Here is an 18,653-nt window from a genome sequence, read left to right as displayed (position 1 = left end):
CCAACACTTGATGCTGTCCTCACCCTACGTTGACTCTTCCACATTTTTTATCACGTCTCAGAGGACCATTGGGACAGGAGGAGGCCATTCAGCCCCTCGAGCCTGTCCTGCCATCCAATTAGATCATGGCTGATCTGTGTCTTAATTCCATTTAGCCTCCTTTGCTCCATATCCCTCGATACCCTTACCCAACAAGAATCTATCGATCTCAGTCTCAAAAGCTCCAATTGACCCCCAGTGCCCACAGCCTCTTGGGGGAAGAGAGTTCCAGATTTCTACTACCCTTGGTGTGAAGAAGTACTTCCTGATTTCCCTCCTAAACGGCCTCGCTTTAACTTTAAGATTATGTCCCCTCCTTCTTGATTCCCCCACCAGAGGAAATAGTTTCTGTGCATCTACCCTATCAAATCCTTTCAACCATTTTAAACACCTCGATCAGATCACCCTTCAATCTTCTAAACCCGAGGGAAATCAAACCTGGTCTGTGCAACCGGTCCTCGTAATTTAACCCTTTTAGACCCCCGGTGTCATCCTGGTGAATCTGCGCTGCACCCCCTCCAAGGCCAGTATATCCTTCCTGAGGTGCGGTGCCCAATTTGTGAGGTAATGATCAGGAGTGGGAATCCTGGCGGAATCTTCCCTTCCCGAGCTTACGGGTGCCGAGGCAACGGCAGAGATGGGTATCAGTTAGAGCAGGTTACCATGCCATGGGCTACAGTGGTGGGAGGCAAGTCAAGCATTGAGAAGATCAGTGGGTCTTGCAAAGGCTCTTACGTCAACTCGCCCTGTATGCCGATAACTGGGCCTCATTCACTCATCTGTAAATAAAATCAATTATTATTGTCTCAAAATGCACAATTTTAAAAAGCTGCTCCAATAACTAATATGAAATCAGAAGAGTTCTTCAACCGCGTAATCCTTTAGCAGAGGTGGCGAGGATCTGATTTACATTCCTCAAACAATGCCTGATTGAGTGCAGCGATGATTTCGAGCACTGGGATGCTAATCACGGCACTGGTACAAAAGTACTGGTGACCTTTATTGTCACATGGAATGCTACGGGAGGTGACTTTAATTCAGCTCTTAAAGGGGATGGGTCGGGAGGTACAGTGCCCCGCACACTATCCCCACGCCACAGAGCTTCAACAGACCATGCCACGCGGGCCTTGAAAGCGGATTCCTAATCGCAGCCATGCCAACAGGAGGAAGGGGCTGGAAGATGGCCAAGCATTACTCATACCGAGGGAGAGGATAGGACGTCATTGGAAATATTACCTGTGCCACTCTTACACAGAGGGAGCCAATCTTTTGATGCAGTCGTGAAAGGATACAAGCCTGACAGAACCCCCTTAAGAGCAAGGCTGGGCCCAAGGGTTGTACTCCATCACGTTCTCTGATTAAACCCTGTGGGCTACTTGATGAGCGAATATTGAATTAACTATTCACGGGTTGACTTTATTCTGCTGACATTTATTAATGAGTCTGGATAATCTGCCTCGAACCTACACTTCTGGATATATTTGCATGCAAATCGACCCTGGTAGGAAATTGTCTTGCAATGAGTGTGATGTGATTATCAAGTGAAGTGCTGCACTATTTATGATGTTTTTTAATAAGCAATGCTCAGCCTTTTCACAGCCAGACCCGAGTGCTTCCGACAGCTTGTGGACGCATGCAGAATACAATTACTGAACAAAGGCAATCGAGTCTCAGTAATTGGAATTTATTTGATCAGTATTCAAAGCAAGGCTGAAACAAGTTTTATTTATTTATAGTTATCTAATTGTGTTTTTATTTTAAATCAATTTTCTTCCTCCAATGAATGGGACAGGAGTATTTCTCTCTCTCAAGAGGCCGATCTTCTTGAGTGAGCCCAGACAGTAAGTGATGTAAGGCTAGTTAATCATGGGGGCCATCACAATCATCACCCTGTGTCCATACATGCACCCTTTCCAGCATGGGTCATGGGTTAGAGATCAGGACCCTGGGTGATGCTTCCTTAACCCTTGCCCAGGGGCAATGAATCAATCGGAATGTCTCAATTGCCCCAACTGAAATTAACAAACTCAGCACAGACCAGGGGTTGAACCTGGGCCCTCCACATCCATATGACCCAGTGCTACGACAGGCAGCCTCTTTGCCCATGAAGCTGGCGGGTGAGATACTTCCAATGGTTTCCCTCCTTCCTTTAGTAGAGAGAGGCAGCTCAGCTTCTGCTCAGCACTGCCACACTGTGACACGGCCGAGATAGGGAACTCAGTCAGATGGGGGAAATGAGAACCTCATCCAACCACTCCTTGGTGCTGCGCATCAGTGTTGCGCTGAGCTCCTGAGCCCCTGAGACTTGGGCCAGCTTCGAAAAGAGATCATCACTTGTCCAGCTCAGCTTTGTTGAAAAACGTGCCTCAATGAGCTTTGCACTAAACTGAGATATTCCGCTTGAATATCCAACGAAGGGAATGAATCCTGAAAGGAGATGAACCCACCTTTGGTGCTGATTAGGAATACCCTATGTGGCATTGTCCATTTTAATCCTGTGCAGTTGGAGGCAATGGGAAAGGGTTTAGTGATAATAAACAAGCATGTGCTCCTGTATCTAGGGTAGTGGTGTGTCAAACCCTGTCCGATCTCACTACCTTTGCATTCATTACAGCCAAAGCAGCAGATGTGAATGAACTGCCAGTGTGTTGTCCAGAGGACATCTCAGCTCCCAGTGTGCGCTCCTCCCTGTCTGAATTACCGTATCTGCTGTGCCCAATCTGCAGCCATCCGATAGCCCCGGGCGGAGAATCAGGAAAAGATGCCTTTCCCTGTTTGAGTCCTGAGCTGGGGCTTCAGCCCACAACCGTCTAACTCAGAGCAGGGAGTGCTAAGAAGAGCTTGGCAGGCACTCACAGGTGACACGATTCAGACTGTTAATTTGGACATTTCAGCTGCTGATTGAAAGCCCAGCTCAGCACCGTCATACACAGACTTCCAACGTGGAAACTGGCCATTCAACCAGCTCGTGCTGGCCTCTCCCCCAACACACCAGGAAGTGAACCTGGTGGATTTTCCTTCCATTGAAATGAATGGGCGGAATCCTCCCTAGATATTCCTTTCTGTGCTCTGCCCACGTGAGCTTTAAAGCCCAGGAGGTAAAGATGAAAATCTGCCCCGCAGTTTTTGCTAAAATTTGTATTTTATACCTCTGGATGTAAAACCCAAGGATTCAGTCTGCCTCTTTATGGCCCTTTCGATTTGCATTGCCATCTTTAATGACCTGTGTGTTCACACACCAAGGTCCCTCTACTCCGTTTAAAATCTGACCATTTAAGGAGCATTTTCTTTCTCACTTCCGACTTCTGGAAATGTATCATTTGTCACATTGTCAGTGTAGCACTTCCCAAAGAGGCTTGTCCCACTGTCAAATCCCCAGCGACCAACGGGTGGTCAGATCCCCCACCCACCCAGGTCAGGCGGACCGTGGCCATAGTGATTGAGGGTCAGTCTTAAAGCATCCCTCGACGATCCTTGCCTGGCCCTGGAGCGAACACGAGACCCCCCCAATCCCTCAGCAACACAAAAATACTCATTAAACTAAATAGCTCTGACTTCTGAGTTAATGGCTTGAACAGTATTTTTTAAAATCTATTTGTTATGTTATAAGTGTTCTTTCTGACACTTACCTGAGTGAAGAAGGCAGATGAGAACAGTGTGAAGACATTTTTTGAGCAATTTGCTTGGTTGGTTTCATGGCATTTGTTGGATAATGAGTGGCAGCTTTGAAAAAAGTTGGTCATTTTCGACTGGTCACTCCTTGTTCACCAATATGTTTGACTTTTTTTTGATTTGTCCACATTTAGTCAATTGGATATTTGATTGGTAATTTAACAGATACCCGCATGTTTCAGCCAACCACGAGTCTCTGCACGACAAATGTATGATTGCCTTGGTCAGACCCCATCTGGAGTATTACGTTCAGTTCTGGGCACTGCACATCAGGAAGGATATATTGGCCTTGGAGGGGGTGCAGTGCAGATTCACCAGAATTATAACGGGGCTAAAAGGATTAAATTATGAGGACAGGTTGCATTAACTTGGCTGTATTCCCTTGGGTATAGTAGATTGAGGGGGGAATCTAATCGAGGTGTTTAAACTGTTAAAAGGATTCAATAGAGTAGATACAGAGAAACTGTAAGTTGGGTACGGTAGCATAGTGGTTATGTTACTGGATGAGTAATCTGGAGTCATTAGTTCAAATCCCACCATGGCAGCTGAGGAATTTAAATTCAATTAATTAAATAAAATCTGGAATTAAAAAAAACTAGTATCAGTGATGATGGCCACAAAACCACCGGATTGCGTAAAAACCCATCTGGTCCACTGGTGCCCTTTAGGGAAGGAAACCTGCCGTCCTTACCCGCTCTGGCCAATACATGACTCCAGACCCACAGCAATGTGGTTGATTCTTAATCTCCCTCTGAAATTGCTGAGCAAGCCACTCAGTTGTTCAAGAAGGCGGCTCACCACCACCTTCTCAAGGGCAATTAGGGACGGGCAATAAATGCCGGCCTCGCCAGCAACACCCGCATCCAATGAATTAAAAAAAAACTAATTCCTCTGATGGGGGAAATCAAGAAAGAGGGGACATCATCTTAAAATTGGAGCTCGGCCATTAAGGTAGATAAATGGAGTTGAGGTACAGATCAGCCATGATCTAATTGAATGGCGGAATAGGTTCGAGGGGCTGAATGGCCTCCTCCTGTTCCTATGACGCTTCGAGGTGTGGCACTGTGAGGTCCTCTTTGCTCAGACTGTGATAAATCTTTCAGAATTAATCTACCGGGGAAGGTAGGAGGGACAAAAGACATCAGCGCTGATCGAAACGTATGCAGAAGATCAGCCAGGAGAATTGGTACCAGAGATATGAGCATCAAGGGGCTGAATGGTCGTTTCTAATCCTTAACTGTTCTTAGGTTTCTTAACTATCTTTCATTCTGTTTGAAAGTCAATCAACTGCTCGAAATGAACATTTCATGGACGTACAACTTTTGTTCACAGGTTAATTTTTTTTTTAGATTAAACCTGGAAAAATTTGCTCTTGTAGCAAGTGCAGGACAAAGGGCAGCAATTCAATTGGCAGCATCCAAATCAGGACAGGGTTGCAAATGATTCCTGAATTGGATCCAATTGATCCCAGGACTGATCAGAACCGGACAGTTTGGGGACATGGATAGTGGTAAACGAAGGCTGGATAAAACCAGCCTCCAATTGTTGACATGAAGCAATGGCCCTGGTTAGTCAGCCATGGATCAGTTGCTGGAACTCTCACCTGTGAGTCAGAAGGTCATGGGTTCAAGTCCCACTCTCAAGCACAAAATCCAAGCTGACACTTCCAGTGCAGCAGTGAAGGAGTGCTGCACTGTCGGAGGTGCCGTCTTTCAGAGGAGACATTAAACCGAAGTCTGCCCTCTTAGGTGGACTTAAAGGATCCCATGGCACTATTCAAAGAAAAACAGGGGTGTTTTCCCCAGTATCCTAGCCAATATTTATCCCTCAACCAACATCACTAAATGTGGTCATTTACTCATTGATGTTTGTGGGAGCTTGCTGTGCGCAAATTGGCTGCTACATTACAACAGTGACTACATTTCAAAAGTATTTCATTGGCCGTAAAGTGTTTTTGGGATGTCCTGAGATCGTGAAAGGTGCGATGTAAATGTGAGTCTTTCTTTCTTTCCAGTTAGCTGAATTTCAGTCATTGAGACCGTGTCCAATTGTACAGAATTCCTGAGGGAAGCAGAAATTGCGGTCCCAATTTAAATGTCTGACATGCCAAATGTAAACGACTGTCAGATGCACTTCAAAACAGGAATGTGCTTGAGAAATCTGAATCGCATCTGTGTATAATTTATCTCTTTGTTAAGTGTTTCGTGTAATTCTTGTTTTAATCGCTGAATGAGCCAAGACACAAAGATTTTTTAAAAAAACTTTTTGCACTCATTTCATCAAAGTCATTCTTATCAAAGTATCACGCACCTTGTCAGGCTCCATCGAACTTTATCAGGGCATGAATATGCTGGTACACCGGTCCTATTAAGGTCATGTCTAATTGCAAGCAGCTAAATCCCCCTCCTGAATTCAGAGACCACCTGCTCCTTTCTAGTTATGACACCCAAGAAAATATTTTCCTCTTTATTGGAATAAAGTGTGAATTGCCCTGTTTTGATCCACTCGACAGATGTGAAAATGGCAGCTTTGCAGCAGCCAGGCACTTTGCAACACAAATTTCTTAGTCGGCCCAAAGCTAGCTAGTCACGTCACACGAATGCTCCTTTCGCACCTCTTGAGTTGCTAATTGTCCTTCAGACAGCATAAATAAGGAACATCTGTGTTATCCAGCTGTGCACAAGATGTTCCACAAATGGCACGACAGAAACTTTGGAATAATTATTGCACAGATCATTGATTGACAGCATACTTGAAAAAAAAAGAACTTTTGAGGGGCGGAAGCGAGCTGCGGGAGGGGAGAGGATGGTTACCCCATGGATTTGCAGTGGACACAAGGGCAGTGGCAGGATGTCACAGATCTGTTGAATTCATGGGCCATCGCTGGGAGAACCTGGGAAGAGCTTCGGAGCAGGTATCCTGACTTGGATGAGCACCAAAGTAAGGCGAGGGTTTCATCCTTTTTTTTAATTTGGAGACGGAGAAGATGTATTTAAGTCTGAGTCGTTAAAGATGTCATGAATAAAAAACAATCCTCACACAGACAAATGAATGAATGCAAAATGTGGACACGAGGGACGTACGTGGGGGAGAATCTCAGAGTTGGAGCTGTATTGTATACATGGGCAGGAAAACGCTGCTCGCACAGAGAAACACTAGGATAGAAGTGGCGAGGTGTTAGCTACAAATTGCATGAACACATGCTCAGGAGAATGAGCAGCTGGAAAAGGAAATGACATGGCTCCCCTGATCCTGCCTGACTTCACACTGTTTAAAGACACATTACAGGGGACAAGGAGTCCGCTGGGGAATGATGTGCTGCTGAAGAAAGCATGCTGCGATTAATAGAGGAGTATGTTCTGTGGAGCGTGGGCATTGGATCATGGGCCGCCTGATTTGTACCATAATTATATATTCTATGATCACGTTACTGTTAGGCACCAAAGCGTCCATCGACACAAACTCGTGCTTCGTAGTTCATGTGATGAAAATGATACAAATGAAAAGGTGTACTTCAGTGCTGGCAGAGTCTCAGCTCCTCTCTCACAGAGTGTGGAGAACCCAGTGACGTTCAGGGAGTAGTTGTAGAAGAGAATTCGCTGCAGCAAGTAAGAGCCCAGATACAGGCACTTTGCGTCCATTATTTAATGCTGAGGAATGAGGCAGCACAGGCTGAAGGTCCAGCAGAAATGGTGGCTGGTGGTGGCAGAAGTCTAGAAAGTGAGGAGACCTTTGTGAGTTGTCACAACATAGAGACCTTAGTGGGACTTCTTCCCAACAGAGGATGTTAAACATGTGAACTGGGTTGAGCAGGCACTTGGCTCCACATCCAAACCAGAGCAAGGAATGGATGAATGGTTGTCCGCACTGTATCTGATGCTGACCAAGGAACAACACCAGTGGCAACTGAACTGTTCACCACAATTAGGCCACCCGTAGACAAAGCAGTAGGAGCAAGTCCCAAGTCTGCTCACATTGCTGCTACTGATTCTTTAGCGTACAAAATTCGCCAGCTCACTTGGATAATACTTACAGGCAACCATCACAGAAGGACTCGGCGACCTCACATAGACCCATATATTTCTATACTCAAACAGACCATGAGGTGACAGCCTCCAGAGGGGGGGGGGGTGCGTGGAGAAGCACAGGAACAGCTGGAAGACACTGATCTCAGGAGCAGTTCTGGTCCACCGTGCCTCAGAAAGCTATGAGCCCACATCGACTTCAGCACAGGGCACTCCGAGCACGGCTGCAGTTACATCAGGACTCGCTGCATAGGCAGATAGCGGACTTTCCGAATCATCGGCAGCTCCCCAGTTATCTCAGCAATTCAGCCACCAGTGTTACGACCAGGGCTAAGGAAGCACTTAGGGAGAGGGCACATGCCCAAATAATATGCAGAAGTATAGAAAGCACGAGGGGCAAACAGTGGACCAGGCTGAACAGGACTAGACAGACTAGATGCAGGGAGGATGTTCCCGATGGCTGGGGAGTCCAGAACCAGGGGTCACAGTCTCGGGATACGGGGTATGCCATTTAAAACCGAGATGAGGAGAAATTTCTTCACTCAGAGGGTGGTGAACCTGTGGAATTCTCTACCACAGAAGGCAGTGGAGGCCAAATCATTAGATGTATTCAAGAAGGAGATAGATATATTTCTTAATGCTAAAGGGATTAAGGGATATGGGGAAAAAGCGGGAACAGGGTACTGAGTTCGACGATCAGCCATGATCATTTTGAATGGCGGAGCAGGCCCGAAGGGCCGAATGGCCGACTCTTGCTCCTATTTTCTATATTTCTCTAAACAAAACTATCTGCTAAAATAACTTTCAGTTCTGTGGTTGCCCAGTAGAAAGTTACTGTGTGACCCGGAGGTGGTTTACTCTCCATCTGCCATGCCGTGAACTATCTGGGAATACTTAATACTGACACTGAGTGACGAAATGTTTGATTCCCCAACATCCCTTACCTTGAGCGTAAAATTTTTTTTTTAAATGTACGCACAAAATTTCAACCCACTCAGTCGCCCCGCACCACACATCGTTCCCAGCTGGTGAGAGAGGCGGGCAGGTGACCATATTTTGGTCTCTACCAATCCCACTCTATTACTGACCACGAGGAGATGACCAAGAGTAACTCAGATTCTGCCTCCCATTCATAATCTGAGTGCCTCAACGTGTCCGCACAACTACTGTCGCCCACTCCACGTGTGTGGAATCACGGACATCCTACCACCTACTGGCACAGCCCGCTGGCACACCAGTGTATGGTGACATTGTGCTACTCTGTCCCTTGCTTCTTAATCTAATGTGAAATCCACAGAGAAGTGAATTACCAATAAAACCATCCAACCATCAGATTTCAGGGTTTCCCTCCCACAGCTCCGTTGTGACTCTTGTTTCTTTTACGTTTATAATCAACAAAGGACCCCACGGAGTGATTATTCTGAGAAATATTGCCCCATCAAGTCTAAACTATCTTGCAAATGCGATGTAGGTTTCAGAAATGACTATCTCTCAGCTCAAAGATTTGTCTAGTGATTGGTCGGTGGGACCCATGAGTCCCTGCTGTGTATTGCTTCTGTTGTTAGAGCTGTTCCAGCCAGTTGCATAAGGATTTACTGTTTGGATCTATTTCCCATCTCCCACCCTCCGTAAACTTGAGCTCATCCAAAACTCTGCTGCCCGTATCCTAACTCGCACCAAGTCCCGTTCACCCATCACCCCCCGTGCTCGCTGACCTACATGGGCTCCCGCTCCGCCAATGCCTTAATTTTAAATTTCTCCTCCTTGTTTTCAAATCCCTCCATGGCCTCGCCCCCTCCTCCCTATCTCTGTAACCTCCTCCAGCCCTAAAACCCTCCGAGATCTCTGCGTTCCCCCATGGCCTCTTGTCCGTGCCCCCCTACCCTCACACCACCGTTGGCGGCCGTGCCTTAAGCCGTCTAGGTTCCAAGCTCTGGAATTCCCTGCCTAAACCTTCCTGCTTCTCCAACTCTCCTCCTTTAAGACACTCCTTAAAACTTACCTTTTTGACTAAACTTTTGGTCACCTGTCCCTCTCTCTCCTTTGGCTCGGTGTCAATTTTTGTCTGATTACCCTCCTGTGAAGCACCTTGGGATGTTTTCCTCCCTTAAAGGTGCTGAAAAACGCAATTTGTTGTTGTTGAGGGAATGCCTTTAATTTACAGGAATTTCACTGTCAAACGGACATAAGAACATTCAACCACAAGAAAGGGCTATGAGACCATTGAAACCTGTGCCTCTGGTACCTTAACTCTCCCATTATATAAGAATAACAGTGCCTCCATTTATTTTGGCCCTTGTCTGGAACTGCTTCACACAACGAATTACATTTGTTTTGTCGGCAAAGTGTGAAACCGCCTACATCTTGCAAATCCCCTAAAAATCTGCCTTTCGGATTATTCCAAACATTTATCACTCTTTAGAGGAAACGTTAAGAATGCAGACAGAAAATTAAGGGGTCTGCGATTTTCCGAGATACGCTCCCGGCAGACAAGGCTCCCCACCCGGAACGTGCATTTATTAAAAAAAATTACCATTTTGAGCAAAGAAGTTTCTCCTTTTATCAATTTTTCATTTACTTTCGACCAATTTAGAGTTAAGAAACAATAGAGGTGCCATTACACTATTGGGTGTATTCTCTCGGCCACCAACTAGTTGGAAGGAGATAAAGGAGCAAATTTGCAGGGAAATTACAGAGAGGTGCAAATGCCTTAGAGTAGTGATGACGAGGGACTTCAACTATCCGAATATAGAATGGGACAGTAATAATATCAGGGGCAAAGAGGGAGAGGAATTTTTGAAGTGTGTTCAGGAGAACTTTCTTGACAGAATTAGCAGTCGCTTGGAAAGCCAGCATGGATTTGTTAAAGGCAAATCATGTTCAACTAACTTGATTGAGTTTTTTGATGAGGTAACAGAGGGCAATGCGGTTGATGATGTGTATATGGACTTTCAAAAGGCGTTTGATAAGATGCCTATAATAGGCTTATCGTCAAGATTGAAGTCCATGGAATAAAGCGGGCAGTAGCAGCATGGATACAAAATTGGCTAAGTAACAGGAAGCAGAGAGTAGTGGTGAACGGTTGTTTCTCGGACTGGAGGGAGGTGTACAGTGGTGTTCCCCAGCGGTTGGTACTAGGACCGCTGCTTTTCTTGACATATATTAATGACTTGGACTTGGTGTACAGGGCACAACTCATAAATTTGCAGATGACACAAAACTTGGAAGTGTAGTGAACAGTGAGGAGGACAGTGATAGACTTGAAAAGGACATGGACAGGCTGGTGGAATGGGCGAACACGTAGCAGATGAAATTTAATGCTGAAAAATGCAAGGTGATACATTTCAGTAGGAAGAACGAGGAGAGGCAATATAAACTAGAGGGCACAATTCTAAAAGGGATACAGGAACAGAGAGATCTGGGGGTAGATGTGCACAAATCGTTGAAGGTGGCAGGGCAGGTTGAGAAAGTGGTTAAAAAAGCATACGGGATCCTGGGCTTTATAAATAGAGTCATAGAGTACAAAAGCAAGGAAGTCATGATGAACCTTTATAAATCACTGGTTCGACTATAGCTGGAGTATTGTGTCCAGTTCTGGGCACCGCACTTCAGGAAAGATGTGAAGGCCTTAGAGAGGGTGCAGAAAAGATTTACTAGAATGATTCCAGGGATGAGTTCTTTAGTTACGTGGATAGACTGGAGAAGCTGGGGTTGTTCTCCTTGGAACAGAGAAGGTTGCGAGGAGATTTGATAGAGGTATTCAAAATCATGAAGGGTCAAGACAGAACAGATAGAGAGAAACTGTTCCCATTGACAGAAGGGTCAAGAACCAGAGGACATAGATTTAAGGTGATTGGCAAAAGAACCAAAGGTGATAGGAGGAAAAACTTTTTTACACAGCGAGTGGTTAGGATTTAGAATGCACTGCCTGAGGGGGTGGTGGAGGCAGATTCAATTGTGGTTTTCAAAAGGGAACTGGATAAGTCCTTGAAAGGAAAAAAAATGCAGGGCTATGAGGATAGGGCGGGGGAGTGGGATTAGCTGGATTGCTCTTGCATTGAGCCGGCACAGACTCGATGGGCCGAATGGCCTCCTTCCGCGCTGTAACCTTTCTATGATTCCATGAATTTAAATATATACTCTCCTGGCTTACTTTGAAGAAAAGAAATAATCACAAGTATCAATTTTTCTCTCGGTCAGTGTGTCAAAGAATTCTTAATTGCCTTTTCTTTTCTCCGATCTTTTAAAAGAATATTTTTTTTTCTTTGAACAGTAAGTGTTGATGTTGTCGGGAGGGATCGGGAAGGGGCTGGACAGTTTGACAGTGTGAGGGAGCTGAATACACATTGCACAGTGGGTAATGAGCAGCCTGGTTAATGATTGTATTTCCACTGATTGAATTCAGCCCCCTCGTACAATCAGGCTCACTGACTCCTCCAAGGCAATTCTAAGGCCAGTCACAGCACTCGATGTGAAAGAGGAAATATTTCACAATAACAAAGTACAGGCAGCGAGAAAAACACAAAGAATTTTCAGATGAGTCATCGTTCTTCACAGCATTTTTACAAATCTTGCTAAAATGACTGTGAGAGGATTTTAAAAGGCCATTAGCTCCTAAAAGGCCTTCTATTGACCAGGTTCAGTTGCAGGAACGCTCTGCTGTTGTCGGCTGCCGTGACAACACGTTATCTGTGGCAGTTTAAACTTCTACAATGCTGTTTTTAGAGCACTTTGAATCTTTGGTAAAATAAAGGGCTCGATTTGTTGCAGCAAGTGAGTTTGGGAATGCGATAAAGTAAGTGCATCACCAAACTCCAAGATTCGATACATGATATTGGTGAACAGCAGAAAGATCTTTGCCTAATCTCCATCCCCTTGTGATTTCTTTTTTCAACGCTTTAACAATCCTGCTGGAAAACACAAAGATGTGAGATCCTTCCCCCTCCTCGAGTTTATTTCGCTAACACGGAACGACCAGGGGAATTCTTGCCCAACCTGTTGTTAAACGTTTTCTCCAAGGACAGAGCCCGAAACCACCTGTGTCTGTGCCGAATCATTGCTACAAGTCGCTCTTATTGTCTGCTGCCGCTGTCCAGAGGTTTCGATTCAAACTTCAATGAGGAATGAAATGAACGAATAAAGAATTCAATGGGATGAATTTTCAATACACAGCAAAATTAAATATTGGCTTTTGAACAGTTCGTTGGGAGAAGCTGAACTGAGCACCAAAGACTGAAGGATAAATCAGGCAGTTACATCCAGACTACAGCACAGAAACAGGCCATTCGGCCCAACTGGTCTATGCTGGTGTTTATGCTCCACACGAGCCTCCTCTCACCCCTCTTCATCTCACCCTAACAACATATCCTTCTATTCCTTTCTCCCTCATGTGTTTATCCAGCTTCCCCTTAAATGCATCTATGTTATTCGCCTCAACTACTCCTTGTGGGAGCGAGTTCCACATTCCAACCACTCTCTGAGTAAAGAAGTTTCTCCTGAATTCCCTATTGGATTTATTAGTGACTATCTTATATTTAGTGACTATTATATTTATGGCTTTTACTTTTGGACTCTCCCACAAGTGGAAAGATTTCCTCTCCATCTACTCTATCAAACCCGATCACAATGTTAAAGACCTCTATCAGGTCACCCCTCAGCCTTCTCTTTTCCAGGGAAAAGAACCCCAGCCTTTCCTGATATTGAAATTCATTTGCCAATTACATGCCCATTCTGCCAGTTTATTAACGTCCTCTTGTATTTTGTCGCAGCCCTCCTCAGTATTAACTATACTCCCGATTCGGTGTCATCCGCAAATTTTGAAATTGTACTTCTGATTCCGGAGTCCAAATCGTTTATGTAAATAGTGAACAACAGTGGTCCCAGCACCGATCCTTGTGGATCACCACTTCCCACCTTTTGCCAGTCTGAGTAACTACCTTTAACCCCTACTCTCTGTTTCCTGTTTTGTCACCAGCTTGCTATCCATTCTGCCACTTGTCCCCTGACTCCACATGCTCTGACCTTCACTATGAGTCTACTATGTGGTAACTTATCGAAAGTCTTTTGAAAATCCAAATATATTACATCTACTGCATTACCCTTGTCTACCCTTTCTGTGACTTCTTCAAAGAATTCAATAAGGTTAATCAAGCGTGTCCTTCCCTTTTGAAATCCTTTATTATATTTTCAGTTTCTAGATGTTTTTCTATTACATCTTTCAGTAAAGATTCTATCAACCTTTCTGACCACTGACGTTAAGCTAACTGGTCTCTCGCTCCCTGGACTTGTTCTATCTCCCTTTTTAAATTGTAAACAATTTTACAACACCAAGTTATAGTCCAGCAATTTTATTTTAAATTCACAAGCTTTCGGAGATTTTCTCCTTCCTCAGGCAAATGTTTCAAGATCTCCTTGAAGCCTACGCATTTATACATATTGAACAATAATACATGGTGTTTACAGACTGAGTATAACATTAGCTGTCCGCCGGTCCTCTGGCACTATTCCCTTTTCTAATAAATGTTGCATCAGGGAGAAAGTCTCGTTTAGAATGTTTAGAACACAAAAAAAAACCTTGGCAAAATGTTCCCAGGAGCATCTCGCCTGTCCACTGTTAGTCGGACTGATAGCTCTCAAGTGAACTAAGCTGTGTCCCCTTCTCATTTCCAGTAACACCAAAATACATCTGTTGAGCAGAACTTGTCCCTCTAAATGTACCCAGAGTGGGATTTGTTGGTCCAATGCTGTTTCCAGAGACTGTTTCTCCGCTCCCAGGAGAAGCTTCCTCAGTCAGCACAGGGGCTGAAAACAGACGGCAAGATTAACCCCTCCTTAACAGGAACGATCGTGGGACTCAGCACAGGGTTTAAATATGCAGGTTCGATGCGAGTGACAAACACATGAAGGCATTCACACGGGATCCCTCTGCCGTTTTAAGATATTTATTTTTAAACGAGTAAAAAGGTCTCGCCGTTATAAAAAAGAAGGAGGCAGCAAATCTCGCACAAACCATGAACGTGTTTCCTTCTCAAATCACCCCGCGATTTCACCCACAGGATCTGTGGAAGGGTCTCGCCTGAAATGTTCACGGGATTTCCCGCTCAGATTCATTTTCTGATCTTGTTTTCGGATTGTCAGTATTTGGAGATTTTTTTTTTTACAAACTTGATGGCGAGTTTTTAATTCCGTGTGTGTCTGTGTACAATGTGTCCACACTGTAATACGTGAATGGCTGTTTGGTTGAGTCGGTCAGGTTGCCCAGTTTTGAGCCCGTGATGTTGGATTTGAAATACTCGGGGTGGGTGGGGGGGGGGAGAGATTGCATCTTGTGGGAAGCTCCTGGCACCAGCCCCCGGGCTCCCCACATTGATGGCCAGTTCCTTCCTGGGTCAACACTGCAAACCCCCTTTCACCCACACCGAGTGAACCGAGGGAGGCAAACGGGGCACCGGGACCTGAGCAATTGTGAAACCCGTCACACTCTGTTTCTGAGAGAAGGTGGGGAGCGGGACAATTCATCACCCTCATTCACACCTCGTCCCTCCTGGCTCCAATTCACCGTCTCCCTCTTAGGAGAGATGTGAATGAGATGTGAAGGCGCCGAACATCCCAGTTCGTATTTGCAGCGGTGAGGCTCTCACCATATAAGACTGCAGCTCCGTGAGATGACCCCTTCGGATAGAGAAATGGGCTTGATCGAGGGACTTTATTGGGGAGATTGCGAGAAGAGTTTAAATGATCTTTGTACATGTGGATATGTGGAGAGAGATAGAGACACAGAGAGACAGACTTAGAGAGAGAGAGACAGACACAGAAAGAGACGGAGAACAGCAGGAGGTCGTTCAGCCCCTCGAGCCTGCTGACCATTCAATTAAATCATCGTGATCTGTATCTTAACTTCATTTACGCGCCTTGGTTCAGTAACCCTTAATACCCTGACCCAAAAGAAATCAGCGACAGCCAGAGAGAAGCAGAGAGAGAGACAGTGAGAGAGAGAGAGACAGACAGACAGGGAGAGAAGCAGAGAGAGAAAGACAGTGAGAGAGAGAGATAGACAGACAGGGAGAGAAGCAGAGAGAGAAAGACAGTGAGAGAGAGCGAGGTAGAGAAAGACAGAGACAGAGAGCGAGATAGAGAGATAAGAAGAGAGAGAGGCAGAGAGCGAGATAGAGAGATAAGGAGAGAGAGACAGAGAGATAAGGGGAGAGACAGAGAGCGAGATAGAGAGATAAGGAGAGAGAGAGAGATAAGGAGAGAGACGGAGAGACAGAGAGCGAGATGGAGAGATATCAGAGAGACAGAGATAGAGAGGCAAGGAGAGAGACAGAGATAGAGAGGTAAGGAGAGAGAGAGAGACAGAGATAGAGAGGTAAGGAGAGAGACAGAGAAGAGACAGAGATAGAGAGGTAAGGAGAGAGAGACAGAGAAGAGACAGAGATAGAGAGGTAAGGAGAGAGAGATAGAGAGCGAGATAGAGAGGAGAGCACTTCCAAATAACCACTGGGTGGATGGAGACATGTAAAAGTAGTGTCGGATTGGGTGTCCGAGTCGGAATGCGAGCCTGAGGGACCTCACCTGTCCAGGGCGATGGCGGTCATCGAGTAGATGCTGGCGAACATGGCAGTGATGGGGAAAAAGTTGTGGAAGCGGCAGTAGCCGAGGCCGAAGTACCACTCGTTGTGGATGCCGTAGACGAAGTTGATGACCGTGTTGAAGGCGGCCATGGAGACCTCGGCGAAAGCCAGGTTGACCAAGAAGTAGTTGGTGACCGTCCGCATCCTCTTGTGGGCCAGGATAATCCACATCACCACCGCATTGCCACAGACGGCCACCGCCACGATGATGCAGTAGGCGAGAGCCCACAGGGCGATCTGCCACTTGGGCTGCAGGAACTTGGTGTCCTGCATCTCAGTGTCGTTCCCTGGCCCAGAATCGTTCAGCGACACGTTGAGAAGGTCAAGGTCCATGGCAGCAGTGCCGGGAGACCGGTCCCTTCTCTCTCTGTCCGGAGGTCGGAAGACCCTTGCAACTCCCAGAACCTCAACACATATGATAGGGAGGGAGAGAGAGAGAGAGAGGGGGAAATGCAGAGATTGAGCTTTCGGAAGCTCACCAGCATTGCCTTCAGTCAGTAGCTGAGTGCCAAGGTTTCCAAATTAAACTTTCTGCTTTCATTGCTTGCTGTGAAATGCCGCTTCGTTGAGTGAGTGAGTGTGTTGCTGCTTGCTCAGCGAGCTCCGCCACACACGTGTTGACTCCAGCAGCCTGACAGATAAGGCACCGGGGAAAGGAGGAGGAGGAGGGAGGAGGAGGAGGCGAGGGCTTTTAAGAGAAAAAAAAATCTGTATTTTTGTACGGGAGGACGTCAGTGCTGCGCGGAGGGCAGGAGAAAGACTAGAACCTCCCCCGATCCTCTCCCGCCTGGGATCTCCAGGATTGCCCACCGTCCTTTCAGGCAGTGCATTCCAGATCATGGCAACTGGTTGCATGCATTCTTTTCCCCCTAATTCCCCCCCCTCACCACCACAACTTCTTTTGCCAATTACCTTAAATCTGTGACTTCTTACCACTGGAAACAGTTTCTCCCTATCCACTCTATCAAAACCCCTCATCATTTTGAACACCTCCATTAAATCGCCCCATGATTGTCTCTGCTCTGAGGAGAACAACCCCAGCTTCTCCAGTCTCTCCACAAAACTGCAGTCCCTCATCCCCGGCACCATTCTGGAAAATCTCCTCCATACCCTCTCCTAGGCCTTGACATCCTTCCTAAAGTGTGGTGCCCAGAATTGGACACAATACTCCAGCTGAAGTCGAACCAGTGTTTTATAAAGGTTTAGCGTAACTTCCTTGCTTTTGTACTTTATTCCTCTATTTATTAAGCCATGGATCTCGTAAGCTTTTTTAACACCTTCAAAAATTTGTGCATGTGAATCCCTAGGTCTTCCTGATCCTGCACTCACTTTAAAATTGTACCATTTAATGTATATCGCCTCCTCATTTTTCCTTCCAAAATGTATCACTTTACACTTCTCTGCATTCAATTTCATCTGCCATGTGTCTGCCCATTTCATCAGACTGTCAGTGTCCTGCTGAAGTCTGTTACTATCCTCCTCACTATTTATTACATTTACTGTTACTATCCTCCTCACTATCTACTTCATTTACTGTCACTATCCTCCTCACTATTTACTTCATTTACTGTTACTATCCTCCTCACTATCTACTTCATTTACTGTTACTATCCTCCTCACTATTTACTTCATTTACTGTTACTATCCTCCTCACTATCTACTTCATTTACTGTTACTATCCTCCTCACTATTTACTTCATTTACTGTCACTATCCTCCTCACTATTTACTTCATTTACTGTTACTATCCTCCTCACTATTTACTTCATTTACTGTTACTATCCTCCTCACTATTTACTTCATTTACTGTTACTATCCTCCTCACTATCTACTTCATTTACTGTTACTATCCTCCTCACTATCTACTTCATTTACTGTTACTATCCTCCTCACTATTTACTTCATTTACTGTCACTATCCTCCTCACTATTTACTTCATTTACTGTTACTATCCTCCTCACTATTTACTTCATTTACTGTTACTATCCTCCTCACTATTTACTTCATTTACTGTTACTATCCTCCTCACTATCTACTTCATTTACTGTTACTATCCTCCTCACTATCTACTTCATTTACTGTTACTATCCTCCTCACTATTTACTTCATTTACTGTTACTATCCTCCTCACTATTTACTTCATTTACTGTTACTATCCTCCTCACTATTTACTTCATTTACTGTTACTATCCTCCTCACTATTTACTTCATTTACTGTTACTATCCTCCTCACTATCTACTTCATTTACTGTTACTATCCTCCTCACTATTTACTTCATTTACTG

The 18,653-nt window shown here is 45.3% G+C and overlaps 1 protein-coding gene across 1 annotated transcript in view; it reads right to left on the bottom strand.

Annotated features, from left to right (window-relative positions):
• The window catches only part of LOC137336147 (substance-P receptor-like), a 64,173-nt gene extending 47,161 nt beyond the window's left edge, over positions 1-17,012 (bottom strand). The window contains exon 1 of the mRNA XM_068001627.1: positions 16,311-17,012. Coding sequence (XP_067857728.1) covers positions 16,311-16,702 — 392 coding nt within the window. The 5' untranslated portion in view covers positions 16,703-17,012. The remainder of the gene's footprint in view (positions 1-16,310) is intronic.
• Between the last annotated feature and the right edge of the window lie 1,641 nt (positions 17,013-18,653).

This window comes from Heptranchias perlo, chromosome 20, assembly GCF_035084215.1.
Source record: "Heptranchias perlo isolate sHepPer1 chromosome 20, sHepPer1.hap1, whole genome shotgun sequence".
Lineage (NCBI taxonomy): Eukaryota > Metazoa > Chordata > Chondrichthyes > Hexanchiformes > Hexanchidae > Heptranchias > Heptranchias perlo.
This window is presented reverse-complemented; position numbering and strand designations above follow the sequence as displayed.